The sequence below is a fragment of the Hemicordylus capensis genome, chromosome 6 (assembly GCF_027244095.1).
Source record: "Hemicordylus capensis ecotype Gifberg chromosome 6, rHemCap1.1.pri, whole genome shotgun sequence".
NCBI classification, from domain to species: domain Eukaryota; kingdom Metazoa; phylum Chordata; class Lepidosauria; order Squamata; family Cordylidae; genus Hemicordylus; species Hemicordylus capensis.
In genome coordinates, this window is record NC_069662.1 from 111883821 (window position 1) to 111907586 (window position 23766).

Sequence of the window (23766 nt, forward strand, 5' to 3'; positions counted from 1 at the left end):
GGAAAGCCACCATGTAATCTTGATTTTAACGTTACTTCAATTACAAACAAACAATTTATAAGTCATATCTATAAAAATAGATCAGTTTATCTGTGCATTCAGGAAAGCCTGATTTCAGATTCTGATCTTACCATGAAACAATTTGAAACAGTTGATTTGAAAAGCAGATCACCAAAGTGGTGCCATTTTCCTACCTTTAATCTCTACTTTCACCTTAGCATGGACAGGGCTGGTTTCAGGAGACCCTGGGCAAACTGCCCTCCATGGCTCCCTCTTACTTGGGTGACTCTTGAGAGAATTCCTTTGCTGCTGCCCAGAGGCGTAACTAGGGAAAACGGCGCCCGGGGCAAGCACTGAAATGGCGCCCCCCACCCCCCCAACATACTACATTATACTTAGGTTTTTCCTCACAAGCACCCGCCGCCGCCGCCAAGCCAGGCCACTGACTGGCCGCCAGGTGCCAGCAAAGCAATGGGGGGGGGGCGCAGGCGGCGTGGAAGGGACCGCTCATGGGGAAGGGGGCACCGACGCACTCCCTTGACTGCTGCAGCGCTGCTGCACTGAGCAGGAAACATTTGTATTAACAAATTTTTTTAAAAAAAATTAAAATTTGGTCATGGCGGCGCCCCCCACGTGACCAGAAAAGATGGCGCCCGGGGCACGTGCCCCCCCTGCCCCCTATAGTTACGCCTCTGCTGCTGCCACATGAAGGCTTTAGACACAGAGATAGTCTCAGGGGTCAGCAGCACTGAGCCCTTCAGAGACCCTGGGCAGGTATCCATGCTGTTCCCTGACACCAGCCCTGTTCATCAGTGCACCTGTAGCTGAAAATAAGAACAAGCTATTTCGGTCCACAGAAATTAGGAGCAACAGGTTTTCTGCACTCTGCTTAGCCTGTGTGTACAAAAGCTCTACTTCCATTCAGCCCTTGCACTCAAAAAGGAGCCATGGGAAAGAGCTCCTTCCTGCAGGTTGGCTTCCTACAGCCAACAGGAAATGTGCACCTGCAGGAAAGAGTTACAGATTGCTCTTTTCCCATCAAAACTGTGGGGAAGTGAAGGCTAAGGACTGGGAGTCAATCTATGTCATCTCCTTTTCTTTTCTACATTTCAACAAATTATTGAAATACAAAACCTGATAAAAACTTAAAGTAAACCAGTTAGTGTTGCTGTTCATGCGTCTTCTTCCATTTATGAAATGCTACTGCTGCACAGTCCATGTTCACCTAAATTAATTGGGATCCACTGAAATGAGTAGAGGTTATGTCACAGTAGTGACTGTCTATCCTTTTATATTTCAATGCTTAGTCACTGTCATGCAATAATGGCTTTGAAACTATTGGTGCAAGAGGATTGCTCATTTTCAGGCAGTATTTGTAAATTATTAATCATTACACATGACCTTCCTCGAATCAGTTTCCAGGAAGATGGTTTGAAGACACAATCGCATGTCTTCCTTTAAATGCTAATAGCACCAAAGTGTATGATTCTGTTGAATTTTCATGAAGCTTCCATAAAATGCTACAGTTTAAAAGATATAATCCATTAATGTCTTGGGCATGGCACTGAAATTTCCTGCCTGTCTCTCTAAACGCAGGAGGGGACATTTTTCTCTTATCTTATAAACAGATTATTGTTCATCTCCTCAGTATGTATTAATACAGTATATAGATATTTCACTTTAAAACGTAAATGCTTGCTTATAAAATTGTAGAGAATTACATCACAGAATGATTCAGACACACTTTTCTGGAATGTAAATTCATTTAGATAAGGACTCGGAAGGTTTCTCTTAGCTGAATTTTTGATTTTACAGCACTGAGATCAATCCCTTTCTTTTCGTACTTATTCCTAATCCTGTTCATTTCTTACCTCCTATTATTATATTATATTGTACTGTACTGTACTGTATTGTATTTATTTATATACTGCCTGATATAGACATCTCTAGGTGATGTACACAATTCAAGTTACAATATAAAAACAAACAAAACACTTTCACAAAATAAAACAATTAAACGTTCGTGGGGGGCAGTTTCACCGAATAAAACAATAAAACAATTTAAATTTTAATTAATTTTTATTAAAAGCCTGAGAAAACAGATGTTTTAAGGGCCTTTTTAAAAGCATCAGAGATGGAGAAGCTCTTATTTTGACAGAGAGTGCATTCTAAAGCCCTGGGGCAGCCACAGAGAAGGCCTGGCCCTGAGCTGCCACAAGTTCAGCCGGTAGAAACCTTAACAGGTTGACCTTCCCTGATGATCTTAATAGATGGCAGGATTCATACTTCAAGACCAGAAAAAAGCAGTCTGCCTTAAGAACATAAAAACAGCCCTACTGGATCAGGCCCAAGGCCTATCTAGTCCAGCATCCTGTTTCCCACAGTAGTCTACCAGATGCCTTCTCTTTCTCCCTTTTTCTGTGATGCGTCTACTTTGCTTCTTAAGGGGTTAGTGACACATATTTCACATTGCCATATCCAGCACAATCTATATATAACTAATATTCTGCATTTATGTTTTGTGTGTGTCACAAATAGTGCTGTATGAAACAACTCTGATTCACTTTCATTGAAATTTCTTAGATATTTCAAGTAGAAACTGCCAGATTCACTTCTAAATGTCACTGCAAGTGAAACTTAGTTTTTACGGTGAAAAAGGTCTATGTTAAAATATAGTGTTGCCTGGAGTCCACTATGCCTAGAGATTTGCTTGCTGTGGACTTTGAAATCACATCTGAAATCAAATGCTTGAAATGCAAGAAGAGGGAAGGAAGGAAGAAGGCCTGGGCCACACAGAGCAGAACTACGCAGCTTCTATTTATTTAATGTAGTTTGTACATCTCGTTAGACATTGTCCATAGCATCTGAGAATGAGTGAGTGAGTTCCACATGCATTCTCATCACTTTGTGAATGCAACATCAAGTGATGTTTTATATTTGCGAAACAGTGAGCAGCATCCAGATTAAGTTACTCAATCAAGCTATGCAGGCATAAATTAAGGTCTACATAATTTCAGTAGTACTACTCAAGAGTAATTTAGTCTGGATGCTGCCCAATTATCATAGATCAAGCATTATCATCACATCTTACCTCCAATACAATAACTTTCAGTGGAGGTTTTCACAACTTCATCTGACACCCCCAAATTATACATCATCAAGTGATAAGATATACCCTACATGTGTAGATTAATTATCTGAAATTACACAACACTCAGGCAATACATATGATAATTTATTGTTGAAAGATGGTGTGCATATGTGTGTATGTGTTAAAAGCAACTAAAATGTCACAAAGTATTGAGCTAGATTTCAAGTTATCCAGTACCTACTTCAGTTTAGATGTTAAGCAAAATGTTAGATGTTAAGAAAAAGTTTTGTTGGATGTTGGAAAAGCCCAAAGTCTGCACTTCATAAGTGTTTTAAAATAGAGTTTATTTTAGGGATGTGTGAATCGATTCGAATCACCCTTGAGGATGCTTAGCAGATTTGAGGTCAAATTGAATCACTCATAATTCATGTTCAAATTGATTTGGTGATTTGAGCTTCTAGTTCCCACACAATTATCTCCATTTTGATCTTCTGCCATCACTGCCAAGGGTGAATTTTTAGGAATTTTTATGTGTGGATTCTTGGTTGTGAAATGACTTCAGCTGTGAAATTACTCAGTTGCAATTTCTTCATAGACTTCTTCATGATTCCCTTCATAGGGAATCCCTATGAAGAAGGGGAATCATAGGAAATCCCTATGAAGAAATCATTTCAGAGCCAAGAATCCATAACACATTAAAATTCCTAAAAATTCACCCTGTGCTCGATTCCTTTGGGGGTTGGGTTGCACTTGGCACCCATTGAGTCCTGCCACCCAACCCACTTTGGTGCCTCCCAGCCCTTAAAGATTAGGCCAAATGTATTCAAATTTGAATCAAAACAAATTTGAATTAAATTGACCCAAATTCGAGGGAATCAGATTGAGCTCAAAATGAATAGCAAAAGTTGATTCATGCACATCCCTACTTTATTTAGCCTTTCTACAACCTAGACAGGTTTTAGGATGCACCTAGGGCAACTATAGCAAAGAAATAATCATTCTCCCTGCATCTTTTTGGGAACTATAACAAAGTAGTAGGTTCTGCCTACAACACTTACTTATTTCCATCAACATGAGTATGTTGGTTACAATTTCCATACAAAGAAAAATTGCAAATGATCTGAAACATCATACATGATGTACTGAATTTAGCACAACCTCATGATGCAGTTTTCAACTTTACAGCATGCTTTCATTAACCTGTGATTCCATGCCCTTCAGAACATTCACATACAAAAAACAAGAAATGTATGTGGACCTTAAATAACCATTGTGCTAAATAATGGTAATATTCACAATGTGACTAGAACTAATTGACTATTGATGAATAAAATAATACTCACCGTTCTTCTTATAAAACATGATTTCTCCTTTGAATTCTGTCTTTTCCTCCAGCGACTTGTCAATTTGAAGAATCATCTGCTCATTTGTTTCAACACCATATAAAAATTTACAGCTGCAGCTCTTCTGCATGACTTCCGTTCGTGCAAATCCAGAAAGCTCACAGAAGCCATCTGAACAGTAAACTATGGGGAATCCCTTAGCCACCTGAGCATTTGCAAGGATGAAGTTACTATCTGTGGGAAAACACAAAAAGAAAAACATCATTTATTAACAGAAATGCATAAACAGAGTGAAGCAAGGCTGAGGCAAACACGCTGCACCCAGGGCACACCTGGGTGAACAGCCAAGTTTCCGCAACAGAGTATTTGTTAAAACCCTTGGATGCACTGCACGGTTAGTCAGACACTCAGTAATACCTCTCCTACTATCACTGGGATAGGGCAAGAGAAGGTTTTCAAGCCGTTAAGAGTAGGTAATTACCCTAGTTATTATCCTCTGAGCAGCTTGGAAACAGTCCAGGACTTCTCCTGGACTTATAGAGTCTTCTGGCTTATAGAGTCTTCCTTGTATTGGTCTAAAATGTATCTTCCCCTCAAAACGAGACAAATTTGGCAGCCAGACTGCTATCTAGAATTCACTGCTCTGAACACTGTTGGCTGTTATTAAAAGACTTTCATTGGCTCCCAGTTTGTTTTTAGGCACAATTCAGTTCTAAAACCCTAAACAGCTTGGGACCAGGATACCTCATGCATCTCCCATATGAACATGGTGTCCCTTGGTGGAAGACCCTCCCCTTCCGATATATCTATATGGCACCAACACTGATATCTTCCAGTCGTGGGACCTGCAAGTAATTCTGCCCTACTGGAGGCTATCCAGACTAAGTTTATTAGATGCATTTTGCAAGTACTGTGTTGTGCTCCGAATGCTGTCATAAGAAGAGAAGTTGGGCTTATTAGGTTGGAATCCCTATACTGGTGCTGTATTTTTCAATTTTGGTTAAAACTGAGTTTTGGACAGATGGGTTTAGCCTCTTTGGCTATGGCTATGAATGATGGTTTTAATTTGAGCTGGAAACAAGCTGTGGTGAGTAAATTTTCTTTTTTTGGCCTCTCCGTAGAGGATTTGCATACTGTAGGCATTGAGCAAGCCAGGAAGTTAGTTAAGCAACGTGTCTTGGATATCGAAGTTCAATAAGAAGGTGCATGGATCAAGCAGGGTTTATACTTAGGAACTCAAGCTATTAATCTTAAACCAGCTAAGTACTTTGATGTAGTGCTTGTCCCTAAATTTAGACAAGCCCTCACTTTAGCACGTTTAAATGTTCTTCCTACAGTAAGATAGCAGGTTTAAGGGAGTTCCACTATTTTTACGACTTTGCCCATGTGGCAAAGGGGTTATAGAATCCACCTCGCATGTTATTCTTTATTGTGATTTTTATCGTGAACCCCGTTTAAGACTTACATCTCCTATGTTAGATAATTTGCCTGGCCGGTCTGACAAATTTTATTTAAATTATCTTTTGACTAATGTGGACACTGATATTATCTCTGTTATGGCCAGGTTTTGTTATATTATTTGTAAGATACGTACTGGTGTATTGTAAATGTTTGCTGGTCAATGACCGAATAAACTTATATCTGCTCATTTTAGTTCCAGTCGACATGTTTAAAAAAAAAATTAAAATTGTTGTATCCACAAAGGATTCAATAATTGACTTGTTTTGCTGCTACTGCTATTTTTTCTTCTGTTATTTGCTGTCATGTTTCTATTTAGTGTAACATTTAAATTACATTTTTGGTTTCTAAAATGTACCGTATTTGGATTTGATTGTTTTAATATTGTAAGCCATACAAAAGTCTAGATAGTGGAAGGGCAACATATACATATTGACTCACATACTGTGCAGCAAGCTGCCTGTCTATGCAACAAGTGAGCTCACGGCTTTCAAGCCCCTTCAAACCCTGCCAACATGGCTTGCAAAGGCAGGAAGACTCCATGGCTACTAAGGACTGCATGATCAACTCCCGCTGCTACTCACACTGAGGATAGGAATAGCAGCAGGAGTGTAATAATGCACTCCTTAAGAGTAACAGCGCTTCCCTGCCTTCTCAAGCTGTTCCAACAGGATTTAAGGGGGCTCTGAAGCAGTAAATTGGCTTTTTGTTTAGGCAGGAGGGTTGCTGCAGTCTGTGCGCCCTTTAAAAGAAATTGAGAAGTCTAATGCCCCAGAGTCTCCCGTGATTCTCCACAACACTTGCCATTCAGTCTAGGCAACTTCTGCAAACTAGAAGTGATTTTCAGCTACAGAAAGAAGCCACACCCCTCTTTCAGAACTCACTGGATGGATGGGAGTGAGCCACTATAATATTCACTACCATCTCATCAGTAAAGAAAAAGGTGGAGTGATGCAGAAAGCTGTAGTGACCGTGACATAGGATAATGTTCCTCACATACTCTTCTACAGCCATTAATGTATATCTTGTGGACTGTTCTGTTGTAAAAAGGGATAGTATAATTTATTTTCACAGGAGAAAAGAACCTGGAAGGTTCCTGAGCTCAGACTCCATGCATTTGATCAAGCCCCTCAGTGTGAACCACAGAAACCACACCAAAGAAATCAAACTAAAATGGAAATCTAGAAGAGTTGAAATCAGAGGTGGAGCTTACCTAAGGGCAAAGTGGGTGGCACTCTCCTTTTAATATACCCAGCTGCCATTTTCTCTTGGCTGCCTGCTGCTGCCATTTTACTCCTTTCTGGCTGCTCTGACTTGGTTGCTGGCTGTTGATTCTGAGTGCTGGGTGGCATTGGTATTGGTGCCCTAAATTACCCAAAGCAGAGCATGCCAAATTTGAATATTAATGACCACTATTAATGACCCAACAGCCAATCAGAATGGTGGCTTTTGCTTTTGCAAAGTGGGTGGTCCATGAACTGCCCTGTGCAGCAATCACACACAGGCAGAGAGATTGACTGCTCAGGCAGCCAATCAGAGTGCCCAGAGGGGGACAATGCTTTTTCTTTTGGGTATTTGGAGAAAAGTTGCAATCATCATTTTTACTGAGTAAGCAGAGAGGATGAGTATTGGTTGCAGCAGCTCAGTGACCAGGCACAGTTTTTGAATGCAACTGGAAGGAAGGAGGAAGCCCCATTTTTATTAGCCTATTTTCCAGTAGGCTTATGAGATCACCCGGCATTTTGTGTGTCCCTCCTCATCAACTTCGCAACGCCTGGTCCAATATGAACCAAATCAGGTACAGTTGTAGGGACACATAGTGCCACCTCAATGGCGTAGTTTGTGATGATGTCATCCACCCCAGTTCAAGATGACAGACATATAAACTTTTGAGGCACAAGTGAGTTAATTTATGAATCGCCTAACCAATTTGAACCAAATTTTCTACAGCTGTAGGGACACGTAGGGATGCCCCAATGGCATTGCTTGTGATGATGTCATCTACCCCAGTCCAAGATGGCAGACGAATAAACATTTGAGATGCAAGTGGGCTAACTTGTGGACTGTCTAATTGATTTGAACCAAATTAGGTATGGTTGTAGTGAGTGACACACAGGGACACCTCAATGGTGTAGTTTGTGATCATGTCATCCACCCCAATTCAAGATGGTAGACGCATACACTTTTGAGGTGCAAGTGGGCTAACTTGTGATCTGCCTGATTTGATTTAACCATTTTAATTTGCTAACACTATAGGGATGCTCCAATGGTGTAGTTTGCGATGATGTCATCCACCCTGATCCAAGATGGTGGATGCATTTGAGGCGCAAGTTTGCTAAGTACAGTTGTAGTGACACACAGGGACACCTCAATGGCATAGTTTGTGATGATGTCATCCACCCTGATTGAAGATGGTGGACATGTGAATATTTGAGGTGCAAGCAGTCAAACTTGTGGACCTCGATTTGAACCAAATTTAGTCCAGTTGTAGGGATAGTGAAAGGAAAGTAGGCTGATTAGTTCTTACTAGAAAAACTTGTTAGAGATGGAGAGAGCATGTATTTGTTGGTGTTCCATCTCTCTTGCTGTGAGAAACATGGTCCTGTTGAGGACAACTGACTCTGAGATAATCCATCCACCCAACAAATTTCCCTCAGATTCTTCAACTGCAGTAAGCAAAAATCCATATGATTATGAATTTTTATTTATAATATAACAACTGAAGATCTTAATTCATTTATCATATTTGTTTGTGTGGTGGTAATTGCATCTGGCAGAGGTATGAGGAGACAGGGGATTCCCTGTCTGGAGACTGCTTCAGGAAAGATGCAAGGCATGCATGTGCTTTGGAGGAAGCACCTTCATCTGGTGGGTTCCATAGCCCCACAGCTAGCAGGAGAACTCTGCTTGCTCTGCACTCCTTGCCAAGATAATCCTCCTCTACCTGGACCTCCCTCCCTTCCATGTCACTCTCTCTCTCTCTCTCTGTGGCTGCAGGGAATACAAACATTCTGCCCTCCTTCTAAACCACCTTGACTTGCTGACCAGCCTGCGTCCGTCCTCCTCTCCTCTCCCCTCCCATGTCTGAAGCCTGCCCAATGGGATCTCTCTCTCTCTCTCTCTCCCTCCCTCCCTCCCTCCCTCCCTCCTCTCTTTGAATCATAAGAGGGAAAGCGGGGAGACAATGGTGGAGGTGATGACCCCCACAGCTAGAGAGAGGACACCATGGCTGGCTTCGGCACCTGCTGACATCAAAGGGCCGGAGGGATAAAGGCAGGCTGGGTGGCCTTTTTCTGAGGCAGAGGCAACATGCAAAGAGTGCAGAGTGCTCACTTGGCTGTGGGCAAGTGCAGCCACTATGGGAGCTGGGGTAGGGAGGAAAGCTGAAGCGGAGGCACTTGGGCGTGCAGACAGAGCACTCAGTGGGTTCTTTGCTCTGTGCAGCACAAACCCTGCAACAGAGAGCATATTCCCAGAGGAATGCAGTGTTTAGTGAGAAGGTCAGTCTCCTTAGAAGTGTGGGTTGAAACGCAGGCAAAAAGTAATCTGCTGGGCTTGCTAGGGGGCTGAGGCTGAGTGGCTAGTGAGAAGCAGTGCATGAGGCAAAAGTCAAAGTACCCTGGATTCATCCCCCCTCCTCTAACTTATTGTGAACTGTGTAATGGGCTCCTGGCCCATTGGTGCACTAAGAATACTTTGCAGCTTTCCCCACCCATTAGCCCAAATCAGCTGCTTATCTGCCTGCCTTTCACCCATCCTGCCTTCCTTGCCTGCCTGCTATCCTGCCCTCCTTTCCTCTCTACGTCCTCTCTCTTTCCTCCCTCTGCTCCACTTCACTGTAGCCCAGGTTATTGAGGTATACAAAACCTTTGCCTGTGGCATAAGAAATCTTGGATTCCATTCTTGACTGTACTAAAAAGTTTGTTAAAGTGTGAAACCTTATGTTTCGACAAATACTTCATTTCCAGAAAAGGAATGCACTAAAAGTGTCACTAAATAGAAATAATTGAGTCACTATCTGGACAATTAATTATAGCATCTGTTACATGAGGATAATGAAGGCTTGTTTGGTCTGATAGGAACAGTTCCCTCTTGATATATGCGCAATACAAAATAGAAGAAGAGATCTGCCTTGTTGGGTCCTGTGTCCTACAATGAAGCCGAATAGTGAGATTTTCTGGAGAGGGGTGGATCAAAATTGGGTTTCAAAATCTCCTTTTGTTGTGCAGTACAAGTGGCAACAGATCTGCTTCATTTATTTGTTTGTTTGTTGATACACTGCCTGACTCTTAGGCTCTAAGCGGTTCACAACAGTAAATACAATAAAAACACAATAAAACAAACTATTAAAACAACAATGATATAGCACAATTTAAAATATCCAAAGATTACTAAAAGCCAGCCCCCCTGCCCACCCAAAGCATCTTAATGGCTCTTTTAAAGCAGGGAAATTACTTGACTAACAAGCCAGACATTTCTGGTTTGAATCCCCACTGGTATTTTTCCCAAAGTATGGGAAACACCTATATCGAACAGTAGCAATATAGGAAGATGCTGAAAGGCATCATCTCATACTGCGCAGGAGAGGGCAATGGTAAACCCCTCCTGCATTCTACCAAAGACAACCACAGGACTCTGTGGTTGCCAGGAGTCAACATTGACTTGAGGGCACACTTTAAAGATGTTAAGCCTCAAATATCTATAGGGAGTGTATTCCACAGCCCAGGAGTGCCTACAGAGAAGGCTCTCTCATGAGTCGCTGCCAAACAAGCCGGAGGCATCTGAAAACGGACTTCTCTCGATGACATTAATGTGCAGTGGGGATCATACAGAAGAAGGTGTTCTCCTAGGTAACCCATTCTTAACTTTTAAGAATGGGTTACCTTTTAAAGCCATTCTTTTTTTAAAGCTTTTAAAGCCATTTAGGGCTTTAAAAGTAATTACCAGCACTTTGTATTTTGCCCAGAAACCTATTGGCAGCCAATGCAATTGTTTTAAAACAGGCATAATATGGTCTTTCTGAGAAACCATGGAGACCAATCTAGCTGCTGCATTTTGGACCTACTGAAGTTTCCAAACTACATACAAAGGCAGTCCCATGTAGAGTGAATTGCAGTAGTCAAACTTAGAGCTTACCAGAGAATGCACCACAGTTCTGAGATCATTATCTTCAAGGCATGGATGCAGATGTCATATCAACCCGAAGTTGATAGAAAGCGCTCCTGCCCATAGCTTCAACCTGAGAAACCAGAGTGAGGCCTGGATCCAGAAGCACTCCCAAGCTATGTACTTGTTCCTTAGGGGAGGGTGCAACCCCATCCAGAACAGGAAGATCTATCACGTCCCTCCAAGTATGACCCCTTATCATGAGGACCTACATTTTGTTTGGATTCAGCTTCAATTTACAGTACATTACTGCCTGTAGATAGACATTTGGGGGATTATGCCATTTCCTGATGGTGAGAAAGAGATGTGGGTGTCATCAGCATATTGATAACACCCTGCTCCTGTTGATATCACCCAACGGTTTCATACAGATGTTAAAAAGTATTGGAGATAGATGAAGGCCTGAGGGACACCTTACAATAGCTGTCATTCCAGAGAGCAACTATCTCCAGGCAACACCATCTGGAATCTACCGAACAGATAGGAATGGAACTACTGCAAAACATTACCACCTATTCCCATATCCCCCAGACAATCCAGAAGGATACTATTGCCGATAGTACTGAAAGCCACAGAAAGGTCCAGAAGATCCAACAGAGTCACACTCCCGCTGTCCACTCCTTGGTAGAAATCATCCATCAGGCCAACCAAGGCTGTCTCCACTCCATAATCTTCTCTAAAGCCAGTTTGAAATGGATCTAAATAATCAGTATCTTCCAAAACTACCTGGAGTAAATCAGCTGTTACCTTCTCAATTACCTTGCCCACCCAAGGGAGGTTGGAGACTGGCCTATAAATATCCATTACTAAGGGCTCTAGGGCAGGCTTCTTATGTAAAAATCTCACAATTGCCTTTTTCAAACATGGAGGGATCCTGGCCTCCCTCAGCGAGGCATTTATGATGTCAACTAGGCCACCTCTAACAACCTCCCTGCTAGATGTTATAAGCCATGTTGGGCATGTATCCAAAGAAGAAGTAGTGGGCTGAACACCTCCAATGGGTTTGTCCACTTCCTCAGGACTTACAAATTGAAACTGATCCATTCTAATTGAATCAGAGGAGTTACTGGTCACCTTTAAAGGCATAATAACAGAGGTGTGATTTTGTCATGTGTAGCAGCCACAGCCAGTATCCTGAAGAGAGATGGAATATAGTAATGAAAATGACTGGGCAGATCTCTTAACCAAAACTCAAATTGTGTGTCTCTTCTTTTAAAGAAAGTCTCCTATGACTAACTTTTAATAACTGTTGACTATAAGTGCATATCTTTTTTCTGACTTGTTTATTTTTAATCTCTTGTGGAAGTATTCAAAATGTATATTAAAATGGATAAATGCAAACCTTATGGCATTTGCAGGAATTGTTTTGTAGTTTATTTTTTCTTAACTGCCAAAATTTCAGTGCACAATCTCAAATTAGGTGCACACACAAACACATTGTATAAATCTGGACATTGTTTGTCACCATTGCTCTTAATGACTTTAGCAAATCCTTGACCTGAAAGCTTGGAACTGAACTATTAAAGCATTTATTATATGACTTGGTCTCCGCCACGGAGCCCAGAGTGCTGTGTATTGTTTTTTTAAAAATGTTTATCCTCACAATGACCCTGTGAGGTAGGTTAGGCTGAGAGAAAAGTGACTGTCCAGAATTACCTAATCAGTTTCACAAATGAATGGGGATTTGAACTTGGGTGTCCCCAGTCCTAGTCCAAAATTCTAACCACATCCCACAATATTTGAACTGTTTTAAATTACATGTTGGCTGATTTCATTATCACTTTCCTTTTGTTGCTTGCTGGCCCCATGGTATACTGCAGCATGATGTTAAATGCATCACTTTTAGATTGTGAGCCCTTTGGTGACAGGGATCTATCTTACTTACTTACTTACTTACTTACTTATTTATTTATTTATTTATTTCTCTCTCTTTGTAAACTGCCCTGAGCCATTTTTGGAAGGGTGGTATAGAATCATCATCATCATCATCATCATCATCATCATCATCATCATCACTTAAATGTCTTCCCTTGGTGTTTTCTTAGGAACTTATGATGCTATTATGTGGCTCAGCCTCCTACAGCTTTATCATGCAGAGGATGTAACACATGGGTTACTGATTTTATTTTATTATGTTTTTATGTAATAAAATATATAAAAACATTTCCCCTCATAACATGCATTATGCTTAAAATCTAGAGTTTGCAGGCTTCTTTGTGCTTATGGCAGGGGTTCTCAAACTAAACGTTCAGGCACGTTGGTATAAAAAGGGGTACTCTGGTAGCTCTAAAAATTAGTTAACTTTACTAGTTATTGCTAATGCACCTCCCTTGTCCTGGCTCTGCCCCAGCTCCACCCACAATTGACTCCACCCATCAACAGCCCTGCTTAGTGCCCACTCTGTCCCAAGAACCACTAGCCACCACTGGTTTAAATCTAAAACAGTTATTTTTCATGTTTGGAAGTGTGAACAGAGGGAATAAACACTGAATATAATAATCTTATGAGAAACATTAGAATGCTGTGGTGTTGTTTTATAAATAACAACTTTGGGGGTAGCTTTGCCCAATATGCATGTACAGGAGGCCCTTGTTATTCAGGGGGGTTCTGTCCCAGCCTACAAATGCAGATGAAACCACAAATAACAAGACCTTGGACCGGGTCTCACGATCAGTGAAACCCAGTTTCTCCGGGTGAGCGGGAAGAGTGGGCTAAGCCCTCTCTCCCCACTCATAAGCGGGCAGGGAGTCCTGGGAGGCCAGATCGGCCACCCACACGATGGCCGGCTCCGTGACACAGCCGGCGGGGGGTGGGGGAGCGGGGATGCGTGGCCCCCACAAGCCCCAGTATGCCCTGCGTGACCGCGCAGGGCATACTGGGGAGACCCCCAGAGCCAGAAGCCAGCTTTTTGCCTCCCAGCTGGGGGTCTACTCATGAGTAGGTGTGCCGCGAAGGTGCGCCATGGCTACTCACGATCGTAAAAAGCAGGTTTGCTGGAGTGCTCGCTCCGCAAACCTGCTTTTTACCAGGGGTTCTTGAGTGGGTTACCCACTCAAGAACCACTGGGCTCGGCTGCAAGCCCGGTGGTTCTTACAGTCAACAAAAATCGGGCTAGCCTCTGCTAGCCCGATTTTTGTTGATCGTGAGAAGCACCCCCTTGAGTATGGAAATTGGGGGGTTCGGTTCCAGAGCCCCGGAAAATGACTGAAAAATTACCGAAAAGATAGGAGGAAAGCAGAAATAAGGATGGAGCACAGCATTGTACCTCAGCTCTCTGTACCTCAGAAATAAGGATGGAGCACAGCACTGTACCTCAGCTCTCCCACTCTCCCACTCTCCAGGTGCCCCAGCTACTCTGGTAATGTGGTATTGTGAAGTTCAGCACTTAGCAGCACAACCCCCTGGCCTTATTCTGCGTTGACCAAAGAGGCAGCACAGAATTGGATCCAGTTCAAGTAAACACACACGGGGGAATTTCTTCACTCTACTGCTGGAGTTTGCAGCACTCTATCTCTCTCTCCGTTCTCTGGCCTACAGCAGCAAAAAAAAAGCAAATTTAAAAAGCAGTAGATTTTCTTCACTCCACTACTGGAATTTGCAGCATTCCACCTCCAGTCTTTTGCTTGGAGCACAGATCAGGTAGCAGAAGCAGACCTGCTGTTGGCATTGTCATTGTCATTATCCCCTTCCTCCTTGAAGCCATGGAAAGTGGAGATGTCACTTTCTGATGATGACTCCACAGCTGTGGCAGTGGGTGTAACTTAAAAGTCGCTGGTGATGATCTTTTGCTTCTCCAACTTTGCAGAGCCCGGTAGGTGTCATCATAGGGTTGCAAAGCAGCCTACAGCTGCCTTTTGAACTTGATGCTGGATTTCATCAGGGGATCAAGTTTGAAGACTTTGTCAACCAAGGCAGTCCCCAGCTGCAGAATATCAGGTGGCCACTTTGTGGTGAAGGGCTTAGGGAGCATCTCTTCCTCTTTCTCCTCTTCTTCCTCACTCTCAGGAGCTGCCTGGATGATGTCCTCCAATTCTTTGTCTGTCAGCTCCTCCGATGGAACTGGAAGAGTTCCTCCACTGCATGTGGCTCAATGTCATACAGGCCTTCTCCACCAACTGTGCATGCAAGCTTGGTATGTGCTCTACTTCATCAGCTACTGAGGGAACGGCTGCAGCAGATGGACTGCCCCAGACCACAACTTATTCCAGACTGTGTTCCATGTGTGGGATTTGGTTTCTGCAAAGGATGCCATGATGTTCTCAATGCAGTCTGTGATGCTATAGCTTCTCCAGCAATCACTGACTGACAGAGAAGTATCAGCTCCATGAGATCCAGCATCCTCCTGAAGGTGTAAAGAGTGTAGTATGACTTTAAAGTCATAATCAGACCTTGGTCCATTGGCTGAATCAAGGTGTTGTTGTGTGGCAAGAAGGCAATCTCCAGGCAAGAGATTGCCTTCTCCAGGCAAGAAGGCAATCTCCAGGTTCAGGTGTGCAAACTGCAGGGTCTCAAGATGGCCAGGGGCTTTGTCGAACACCAGGAGGACACTGAAGGCCAGGTTGGACTCCCTTCAGCAGTGCTAGAAGGCTGTTATAAAAGGACCCCATTTGCTGAGTGACTATGCCCCTGTGGCCTAGGGCAGATTGAAACTATTGAGCACGCTCTCCTCTACTGCTTGTTCTATAGAGACATTCGTGCCTCCCTCATCCTTCCATTGCTAAGCAAGTATCCAGGCTGTTTGAGCCAATTTTATAGCTCTTTGCTGTTCTCTGACTCTAAGCCTGCCATCACATATAGTGTCACCAGGTACTGTGAGGCTGCGATCAGCATTCGTCGGCAGATGACAGGCAGTGAGCCCTATCAGCCTCAATCTGACTCTCAGCTACCCTGGGCAGGCCCTGCAATTGCTCACGTGCCTCCCTTATAACCTTCAATCTGGCTGTTTTTTCCATTTTATCACTCAGGTCATATATTTCTGTCCTCTCATGCCTTTTAACTTTCTGTCCTCTCATGCCTTTTAACTTGCATTTTAAATTATTTTTACTACCTTTTAGGCACTTAAGCCCTCATGTTATTTACTATTTTTAGTATTTTTAGTCCTTTTAGTATAGGTAATCATGTTTTAATCTAATTTCACTTTTAACATGGAATCACCCTTACATTTTAACATTAGCTTAGTATTTTTAGTATTCTCAGTCCTCTTAGCAACAATATGTACTATTTTATATGCATTTATCTTTTATCTAATCAAACTTTTATCATGTAATCATCCTTATATTTTATGCTGGTCTGTGACTGTAATAAAGATTGTTTGATTGGTTGAAGGCCAGGTTCTTGGAGGTTAGATATCTCTGCACCTCATGCAGAAAGTTGTTGTTCACCCTGTCAGAGAAAAGCGCTGCAGTCACCCATGCTCTCCTGTTGGCTCTCCAGAAGCTGGTAAGCTGGTTGCTATTCTTGCCTTTCAGGGCATGAGGGTTCTGTGCTGGGTACTGGAGCATGGGCTTGACCACTCAGTCCCCTGCAACATTGCCAGATACCAGCAGAGTGAGGCAGTTCTTGGCTGCCTTGAAACCTGGAGCAGTTATATCTTCTTTGCTGATACAGGAGCAGGATGGCATCCACTTCCAGAACAGGCCTGTCTCATCAGCACTGATCTGCTTGGGCCTGTATCCTCCGGATTCAATCAGCCACTGGAACTCCTCTGGAAATAGCCACCTCATGGTCCACCAATGCTACTTCCCCTGCCAGCTTGATTGTGGAGGCTGTAGCAGTGCTTGATTCTTTGAAACCAGCCCTTGCTCGTCTGGAAAGTACGCTCATCACCTTGACCGCCTTCCATCACAAACCACTTATAGAGCTGCAGCACTTCCTCACTAATGACTGGTACACTCAGAGGCATGTTCCTCTGGGCTTGGTCTGCTATCCACAATCTGAGGGCATTTTCCATTCATTCCATTGGGGGATCACGTAGATGGAATGCCATCTTAAGGCTCTAAGATGTGCCAGACACTACACTTGCATGGATATTGGCTTAGTTTTTCTTGATGGAGTGGACAGTGGACCAATTGATGCCATAATGGTGTGCAATGAGCCAACATGCCAACAGATTCACCTTCTCATTCAGGGGCAACACTTTGCAAGATCTTTAGCCATTCCCCTAAGCAGAGCTCTCTGCTGTGTGCTTGCTCATTTTGACTGTGGAGGAAGGAAAAATGTGTGCAATGACTGTAATTGTGCCAGACAACCCCACCCCCACCCCCAAAAAATTGTTAAAGTATAGTACGGTGCAGTACTTAACTGTTAATTAAAATCAATTTTCAAGGGTTACTTAAAATTATTTTAATGGATACAGTACAGTACTTGAGATCAATTTTTAATAGATACAGTATTTAAAATCAATCTTCAATGGCTACAAAATCAAATTTCAATGGATTCAATGCAGTATTTAAATCCAATTTTCAATGAATACTTAAAACAAATTTTGAATGGGTACAGTACAGTATTTAAAACATATTATTTGTTTGTTTGTTTGTTTGTTTAACATATTTCTATACTGCCCCATACTTGTGTCTCTGGGTGGTTTAATTGATAATTACATTTTAATTGCAATTTAAATTCACTACAGTTATACAGTACAGTACTATAATTAATTGCTAAGATAGAAATTAAATTTTTGATTTGAATTTAATTTAAAAATAAACGATCATAAAATTAAATTTAAATTTATTAAAGTGATAATGATATCTTACCAGGGCTTACAAAATCTACAAAAGGCTCCTCCAAGAAACTCCGCAGGAATGGCTCAAGAAAGGCTCACAAGGGCTCCCACAGGCTTGCCAAGGCTCCACAGAAATATGTCCAAAAAGGATTCAAAAGCTCTAGCACAATGACTACTTAAGGCTCTCAATGGCTCCCAAAGGCTACCCAAGACTGCCAAATGCTCTTAGAAATGTCTTTTTGAAGCACAAAAAGCATGCAGACCAAAGCACTCCAAACTCCTCTCCCAACCCACAAGCACATGCAGGAAGAGCACAACCATATAAGGACAGAGCTGTGCACTAAAAACCACAGATATGCTAAACCACTGTACTGAGGATAACGAGGTTGGGTCTATATTGCCCAAATGTGAAGCCGCGGGTGCCAGGACCATGGATAATGAGGGCCACCTGTATTCATATTCAAACATATGAGTGAACTCTTGTCTTATGTAAGGGGCAAAATATATAGGGCAAAATATCAAAACAAGGTGGATTCACACACCACAAAATCCTAGTTATCCACTTATAGGAGCTGCCCTTTTGTGATACAGCATTGCCCCTTGACAAATGCAAGGGATACAGTAAATTCCTGTGAGAATTCTATGTGAGAACACAGAGAACTCAATTTGGAGTTAAGCAAGCAATGCAGTAGAACAAAGAATTCAGTAAATCTGGATTCATATCTTGTTCATGTTTATATGATGCGAGTACTTTCATGGGTTTTAAATAGAGATGTGCCCGAATGTTATTTGGCGCCGGTGGGGGTGGTACTTTAAGTGCGGGGGAGGGTGTACTCACCCCTCCCGCCGCATTTCCCCCGCTGGTGCTCCGTTATTTCTAAGCCCCTCGGGGAGGCAGCATTCCTCCCTGCCACCCTGTTTCCCTCATCGGCCAGAAGAGGCTGGAAGTAGCAACCTTGCGTGCACCCATCGCGCAAACACACGTAATGGGCACACGCAGTCACTACTTCCAGCCACTTCCGGCCGAAGAGGGAAACAGGACGGCAGGGAGGAATGCTGCCGCCCCGAGGGGCTTAAAAATAATGGAGCACCGGCGGGGAAAATGCAGCTGGAGGGGTGAGTACACCCTCCCCCACCCTTAAAGTACCACCCTGCCAGCGCTGAAATGCCGAACATGCCCCCCCAAGCTGAAACGTTTCGGAAGCCTTTATAATGGCCTCTGAAACATTTCAGGCTCAAGCCTAGTTTTAATATGATGTCAGTAGGCAGCCCTAGTACAAGAAGCAACAAGCCTTTTCCTATAATCAGTTCTGGCATTTAAACAGTTAAGCTTTCTCCATGTGCTAGCCCGCCATGAGCTCTTTCTCTCATTCTCTTTCTCCCTTTGACAGAGAGTGGAGAATAGATTGAGTGAAGTGGTGGTGGTGGGGAAAGAAATGATATACATATGTATCATTAAGTTATTTTTAATGAGGCTCCAGTAATTTTAATAAAGTGCTGAAATTTACTTTAATAGTCTTAGTGCACTTCAAATCCTGTGAGTTCACTTGTTTGACTCTAACCAATTAATACTCTTTCTGGAATTATTCATGCCACTTAAATATATTTTATTTGTTCACCACACGTCCACGATCCAGCTAGGTTCAAGCCATTGTTTGACTCCTCGAACTACCACTTTTGTTTTCCTAAATGGAAAATGAATATTATTATCAGTTATATGCTGTTGTGTGCTGCTTCTGCTGTCAAAACAAAATCAGATTCCTCTACTAGTAAAAGAATTAAAATCATATGCTTGCCGTGCAAATTGATGATGGTGCCTCTATATAAAACCTAATAATCATGTATCTTAAAAGCATCTGCAGCCTTCAAATTAATTTATTCCTGGGTTTCATATTGTTTAAAATACAATTACCTACTGCAGAGTCATTCATCCTCTTGGCTAATTCAATGTGAGTTACATGAAGCAGAAAAGAACACAGAATAGAGCAAAGGGGATTCTGGCCATGCTAATTAATTACAAAAGGATTTTAACATATTGTTAAGATACAAATAGAAAGAATGCATGAATGGGACCAAATTTTGTTAACAATTATGATCAGTATGAAAAATAATATATTTGTAAATGATCTAGAGCTATGGTAGAACTTGGAACCAAGCATCTGACCAACTATCCCTAAAGACTATGGGTAGCATGCAGACTAAGCTTCTCCCTGCAAAAGTATATTCCACTCAAAGAAAGGGAGAGGGGCAGTTTTCTCTGATCCTCCCCTTCCTCCTGCTACCCGTGATGCTCCTTGGCCCTCCTCAGAGGAACATTGGGGACAGTAGAGAGAAGGGGCAATCACTGAAAATCAGTCCTCCCCCTTTACATGAGTGGGACATAATTCCACAAGTGGAAGCTTGCCCACTGACCACAGTCCTGAGCTATCAAACTACCAAACTGCATTCTACTTCCTTTCATATTTATTTCTGTAGTACTACTTATATACCACCACTTTGATCGTAATATGCTCAGGACAGTGGAAGGAGTTGTAATATCTCTGAAGCTTTTAATATCTTTAAAGCTTAAAAGACGGTGTAAGACGGTAATGGAACAACTCACTTGGAAACAGAGGCAGATCTTGCAGGAAATTACAGGGTGTTCAACAGGAATCCCCCCCCCCATATATAAAACTATTTCTTCATATATAAAAACATCCTCTTGCAAATGCACTTTGTCAGGGGTGTAAAACTCAAAGCTGGTGGTGGGCCGGATTGGATCTGGTGCACCTCTGAGGGCTGCACATAGTCTTGTGTCACCTTCTATTGGTTTGCATCCACTAGTGATGTGCACAGAACCGGGTTTGGCAGTTCAGTTCAAATTCGAACTGGATTCAAACCCAACCATCAATCCACAAGCCAGTTCGGTTGACCCAGTTTGCCCCAGTTTGAGGGCTATGCTTATAAAGAGGAATCCAGTAAGGATTCCCCTTTACAAGTGAAGTGGTGGGAGAATCCTTTAAAAAGTGCTCTAAGGGTGGTTGGGGAGGGCAGCAAGAGTGTATTTTACTGGCTTTGGTGGCACTGGTGGTTTCTTTATGCCCAGCTGGTATTCCCCCCCACCAAATTAAAAAAAACCCAGTGCAAGCCAGCAGCGGCCCAGTTCCAGCCTCCATGGAAGCCTTCCCTGGCCCACATTGCTGGAGGGAAATGCCAGTGGGGGACACCAGTGGAATGCTAGAGGAGCCACTGCTGCTGCACCATCACCACCACCTCTGAAGCCTGTAAGGTGCCCTCTCACACACCCCCAGCTGCCCTTAGAACACTTTTAGCCTTAGAACACTCACCTGATTCCCCTTTGCAAGCATAGCCCTCAAAATGGGTTGAACTGATCTGTTTTGGACGGGGCCCGGTCTGGTTCGAACTCAGACCAGCCACCTTTTTTTAAGGCCAAAAGATGATGCAAATCCTTTTTTTTTTTTTTTTTTGAGGCCTAAAGACTATGGGTTTGAGTTCAAACTGGTAGAACCAAGCCGATTTGAATCAAACCCAGTTTGATTTGAACTAGTTCTGCACACCCATAGCACCCACCTAGAACCACCTTCTGTCTTCCTCCTCCTCCCCCTTCTTTTTCTGAATATCGTTCAGTCTGGCCATGTGCTCATACAAATTTAATGAGAGAGTTCTCTATTCAATCTACTAATATATCTTGGCTATCAAAAATCAATCTCTGAAGAAAAGTGCTGAGTTTGAAACATATCAGGGCATTTCCAGTTATGAGAGGGTTCCCTCCTTTTTTCTGTTAAATTGAAGATCATTATTATTATTACTATTAAGAATATTTATATACAGCTTTTAACAAAAGCGTTCTTAATGTGGGTTACATGGGAAAAGGAACACTATGGTTCCCTGAGCCCAAAGGGCTCTCAAAAAGAAACATACCAGCAACAGCCATTGAAGATATCAGCCACTTCGGATGGATAGGGAATTTGTTCACCCGCTGGTAAATATAAATCAGCCACCACTTTAAAAGGTACCTCTTAGCCCAGTTAGAAGAGAATTAGCCAGATTCTATTGGGAATGCAAACAGGTTACTCTGTATCCACTCCTGCCACAATGGGGCAGAAAAAAGCAGGACCTGCTGAACAGTCTACTTGTAGGACAGCTATCTAACAGCTTGTATGCATTCCAATTAGGGGTGTGCACGGAACTGCCAACTGCGGTCTGGCACTGGGGTGGAGGGGTACCTTTAAGAGCGGTGGGAGGTTTACTTACCCCTCCCGCCGCTTTCCCGCTTGCCGCTGTAAAGATACGAGTAATTGGGGCGGCAGGATACTTCCCTGCCGCCCCTTCCCCGACGTTACTTGCGAAACCTCCCAGGAGTGCATTGCGCACGTGCGCGTGCGCACGTCACAGAGACGTGAAGCGTGCACTCGTCTCTGTGACGTGCGCACGCGCACAATGCACTCCTGGGAGGTTTTGCAAGTAACGTCGGGGAAGGGGCAGCAGGGAGGTATCCTGCCGCCCCAATTACTCGTATCTTTACGGCGGCAAGCGGGAAAGCGGTGGGAGGGGTAAGTAAACCCTCCCGCTGCTCTTAAAGCGACCCCCCACCCTCAATCCGAACCACCCAGGTACGGACTGGTACGGAGGCCTTTTCAATGGCCTCCGGACCGGTCCAGGCCCATCCCTAATTCCAATCCAAAGATTTATGTGGAAGACAATGAGGCTATTCCTACGATTGGCCAAAAGTGGGCTAAGGGAGCCCAGCCCACTTTGGGGTGATCATGTGCTGCATCAGGAGCCATGCGGCTCCCAGCAGCTAGCCACATTAAATCCCCCTCCCCTTAAATGAGGTTAACGGAGCAATGGCTCTGTTAACCTTGTTTTTTGCTTGTGTGTCACTGTGACATGCAGTGACACATGAGTAGACCCCTGACCAGAGCCTCCCAGGCTCGGAGTTCTCTCCAGGATGGCCCACACGCTTGCTTCCAGGGGCTGCACAGAGGCCTATCCCCACAGGGCCAAACTTCCAGGGCCCATTCGGCCCTCGATCCCCACAGCCCCCACTGGCTCCGTAACACAGAGGCAGTGATCGTCTGCAGGGAGGTAAGTGCTTTCAGGCTTCCTCCCCACAGAAGGCTGTAGCCACCTGCAGCGACTGTGAGGATCACTTAAATATCACTTTGTAGTATATAACACTTTCAAGCAGTTACATAGGGAGCTCACCAGCGGCCAGGGGACAAGGTGCGACCAGCAGCTCCCTTCTTCAACCATTTAATTACTGAAAAGCTTCAATTAAATGGGCTGCCAATGGAATATCGACTCCCTCTGGGTTATGATCCTCAAGGTGATCCTCAAGCAGCACATTACTGATGTGGAACACCAGATCGATTGAAGTTGGACATCAAGCTATGTGTGCTCTGGAGCTGTTAAGCCTTTGCAAAAACCAGCTAAATATTTATATAATCTGACATACCCAACACACAGAAGTGCTCTGATATTGGCTTGGCTGGATGTGCTGCCCTCTATGGTATTGGAGGATATGTTCAGGAGAGACCCCTATCTGGAGAGACTGTGTCCTTGTGGGAATGGGGATGTTGGCCATGTGTTCTTGTATTGTTCTTTTTATTGTGGTTTATGTTTTATATATATTACTCTTCTCATTTCTAGATACCCAAATAATTCCAATGAGTTTTACATAAATTTACTTCTGTGTGATAAGCACACTGATGTTTTGCATCAGGTAGCCAGATTTTGTATGGCTGCAATTAAAAGCTGCACATGGGCTGCTAGAAATGGTTAATTTAGGTGGTTTTTTTATATATTCTATTTTATTTTACTTTTATGTAATAATTTTTATATGTGTGCAAGTGTGTGTGTACACACACAAACACACACAAACACAAATATTTACCCCTAAGTTTCTTTTCATTTGGATTTGGATTGAAATCTATATATTTGAACAAAGATCACAATAAAATGAACTGAACTGAACTGATTTCCCC

The 23766-nt window shown here is 43.1% G+C and overlaps 1 protein-coding gene across 1 annotated transcript in view; it reads right to left on the bottom strand.

Moving 5' to 3' along the window:
* The window catches only part of KCNH8 (potassium voltage-gated channel subfamily H member 8), a 320221-nt gene that overhangs the window by 181100 nt on the left and 115355 nt on the right, over nt 1-23766 (bottom strand). The window contains exon 2 of the mRNA XM_053265403.1: nt 4435-4668. Coding sequence (XP_053121378.1) covers nt 4435-4668 — 234 coding nt within the window. The remainder of the gene's footprint in view (nt 1-4434; nt 4669-23766) is intronic.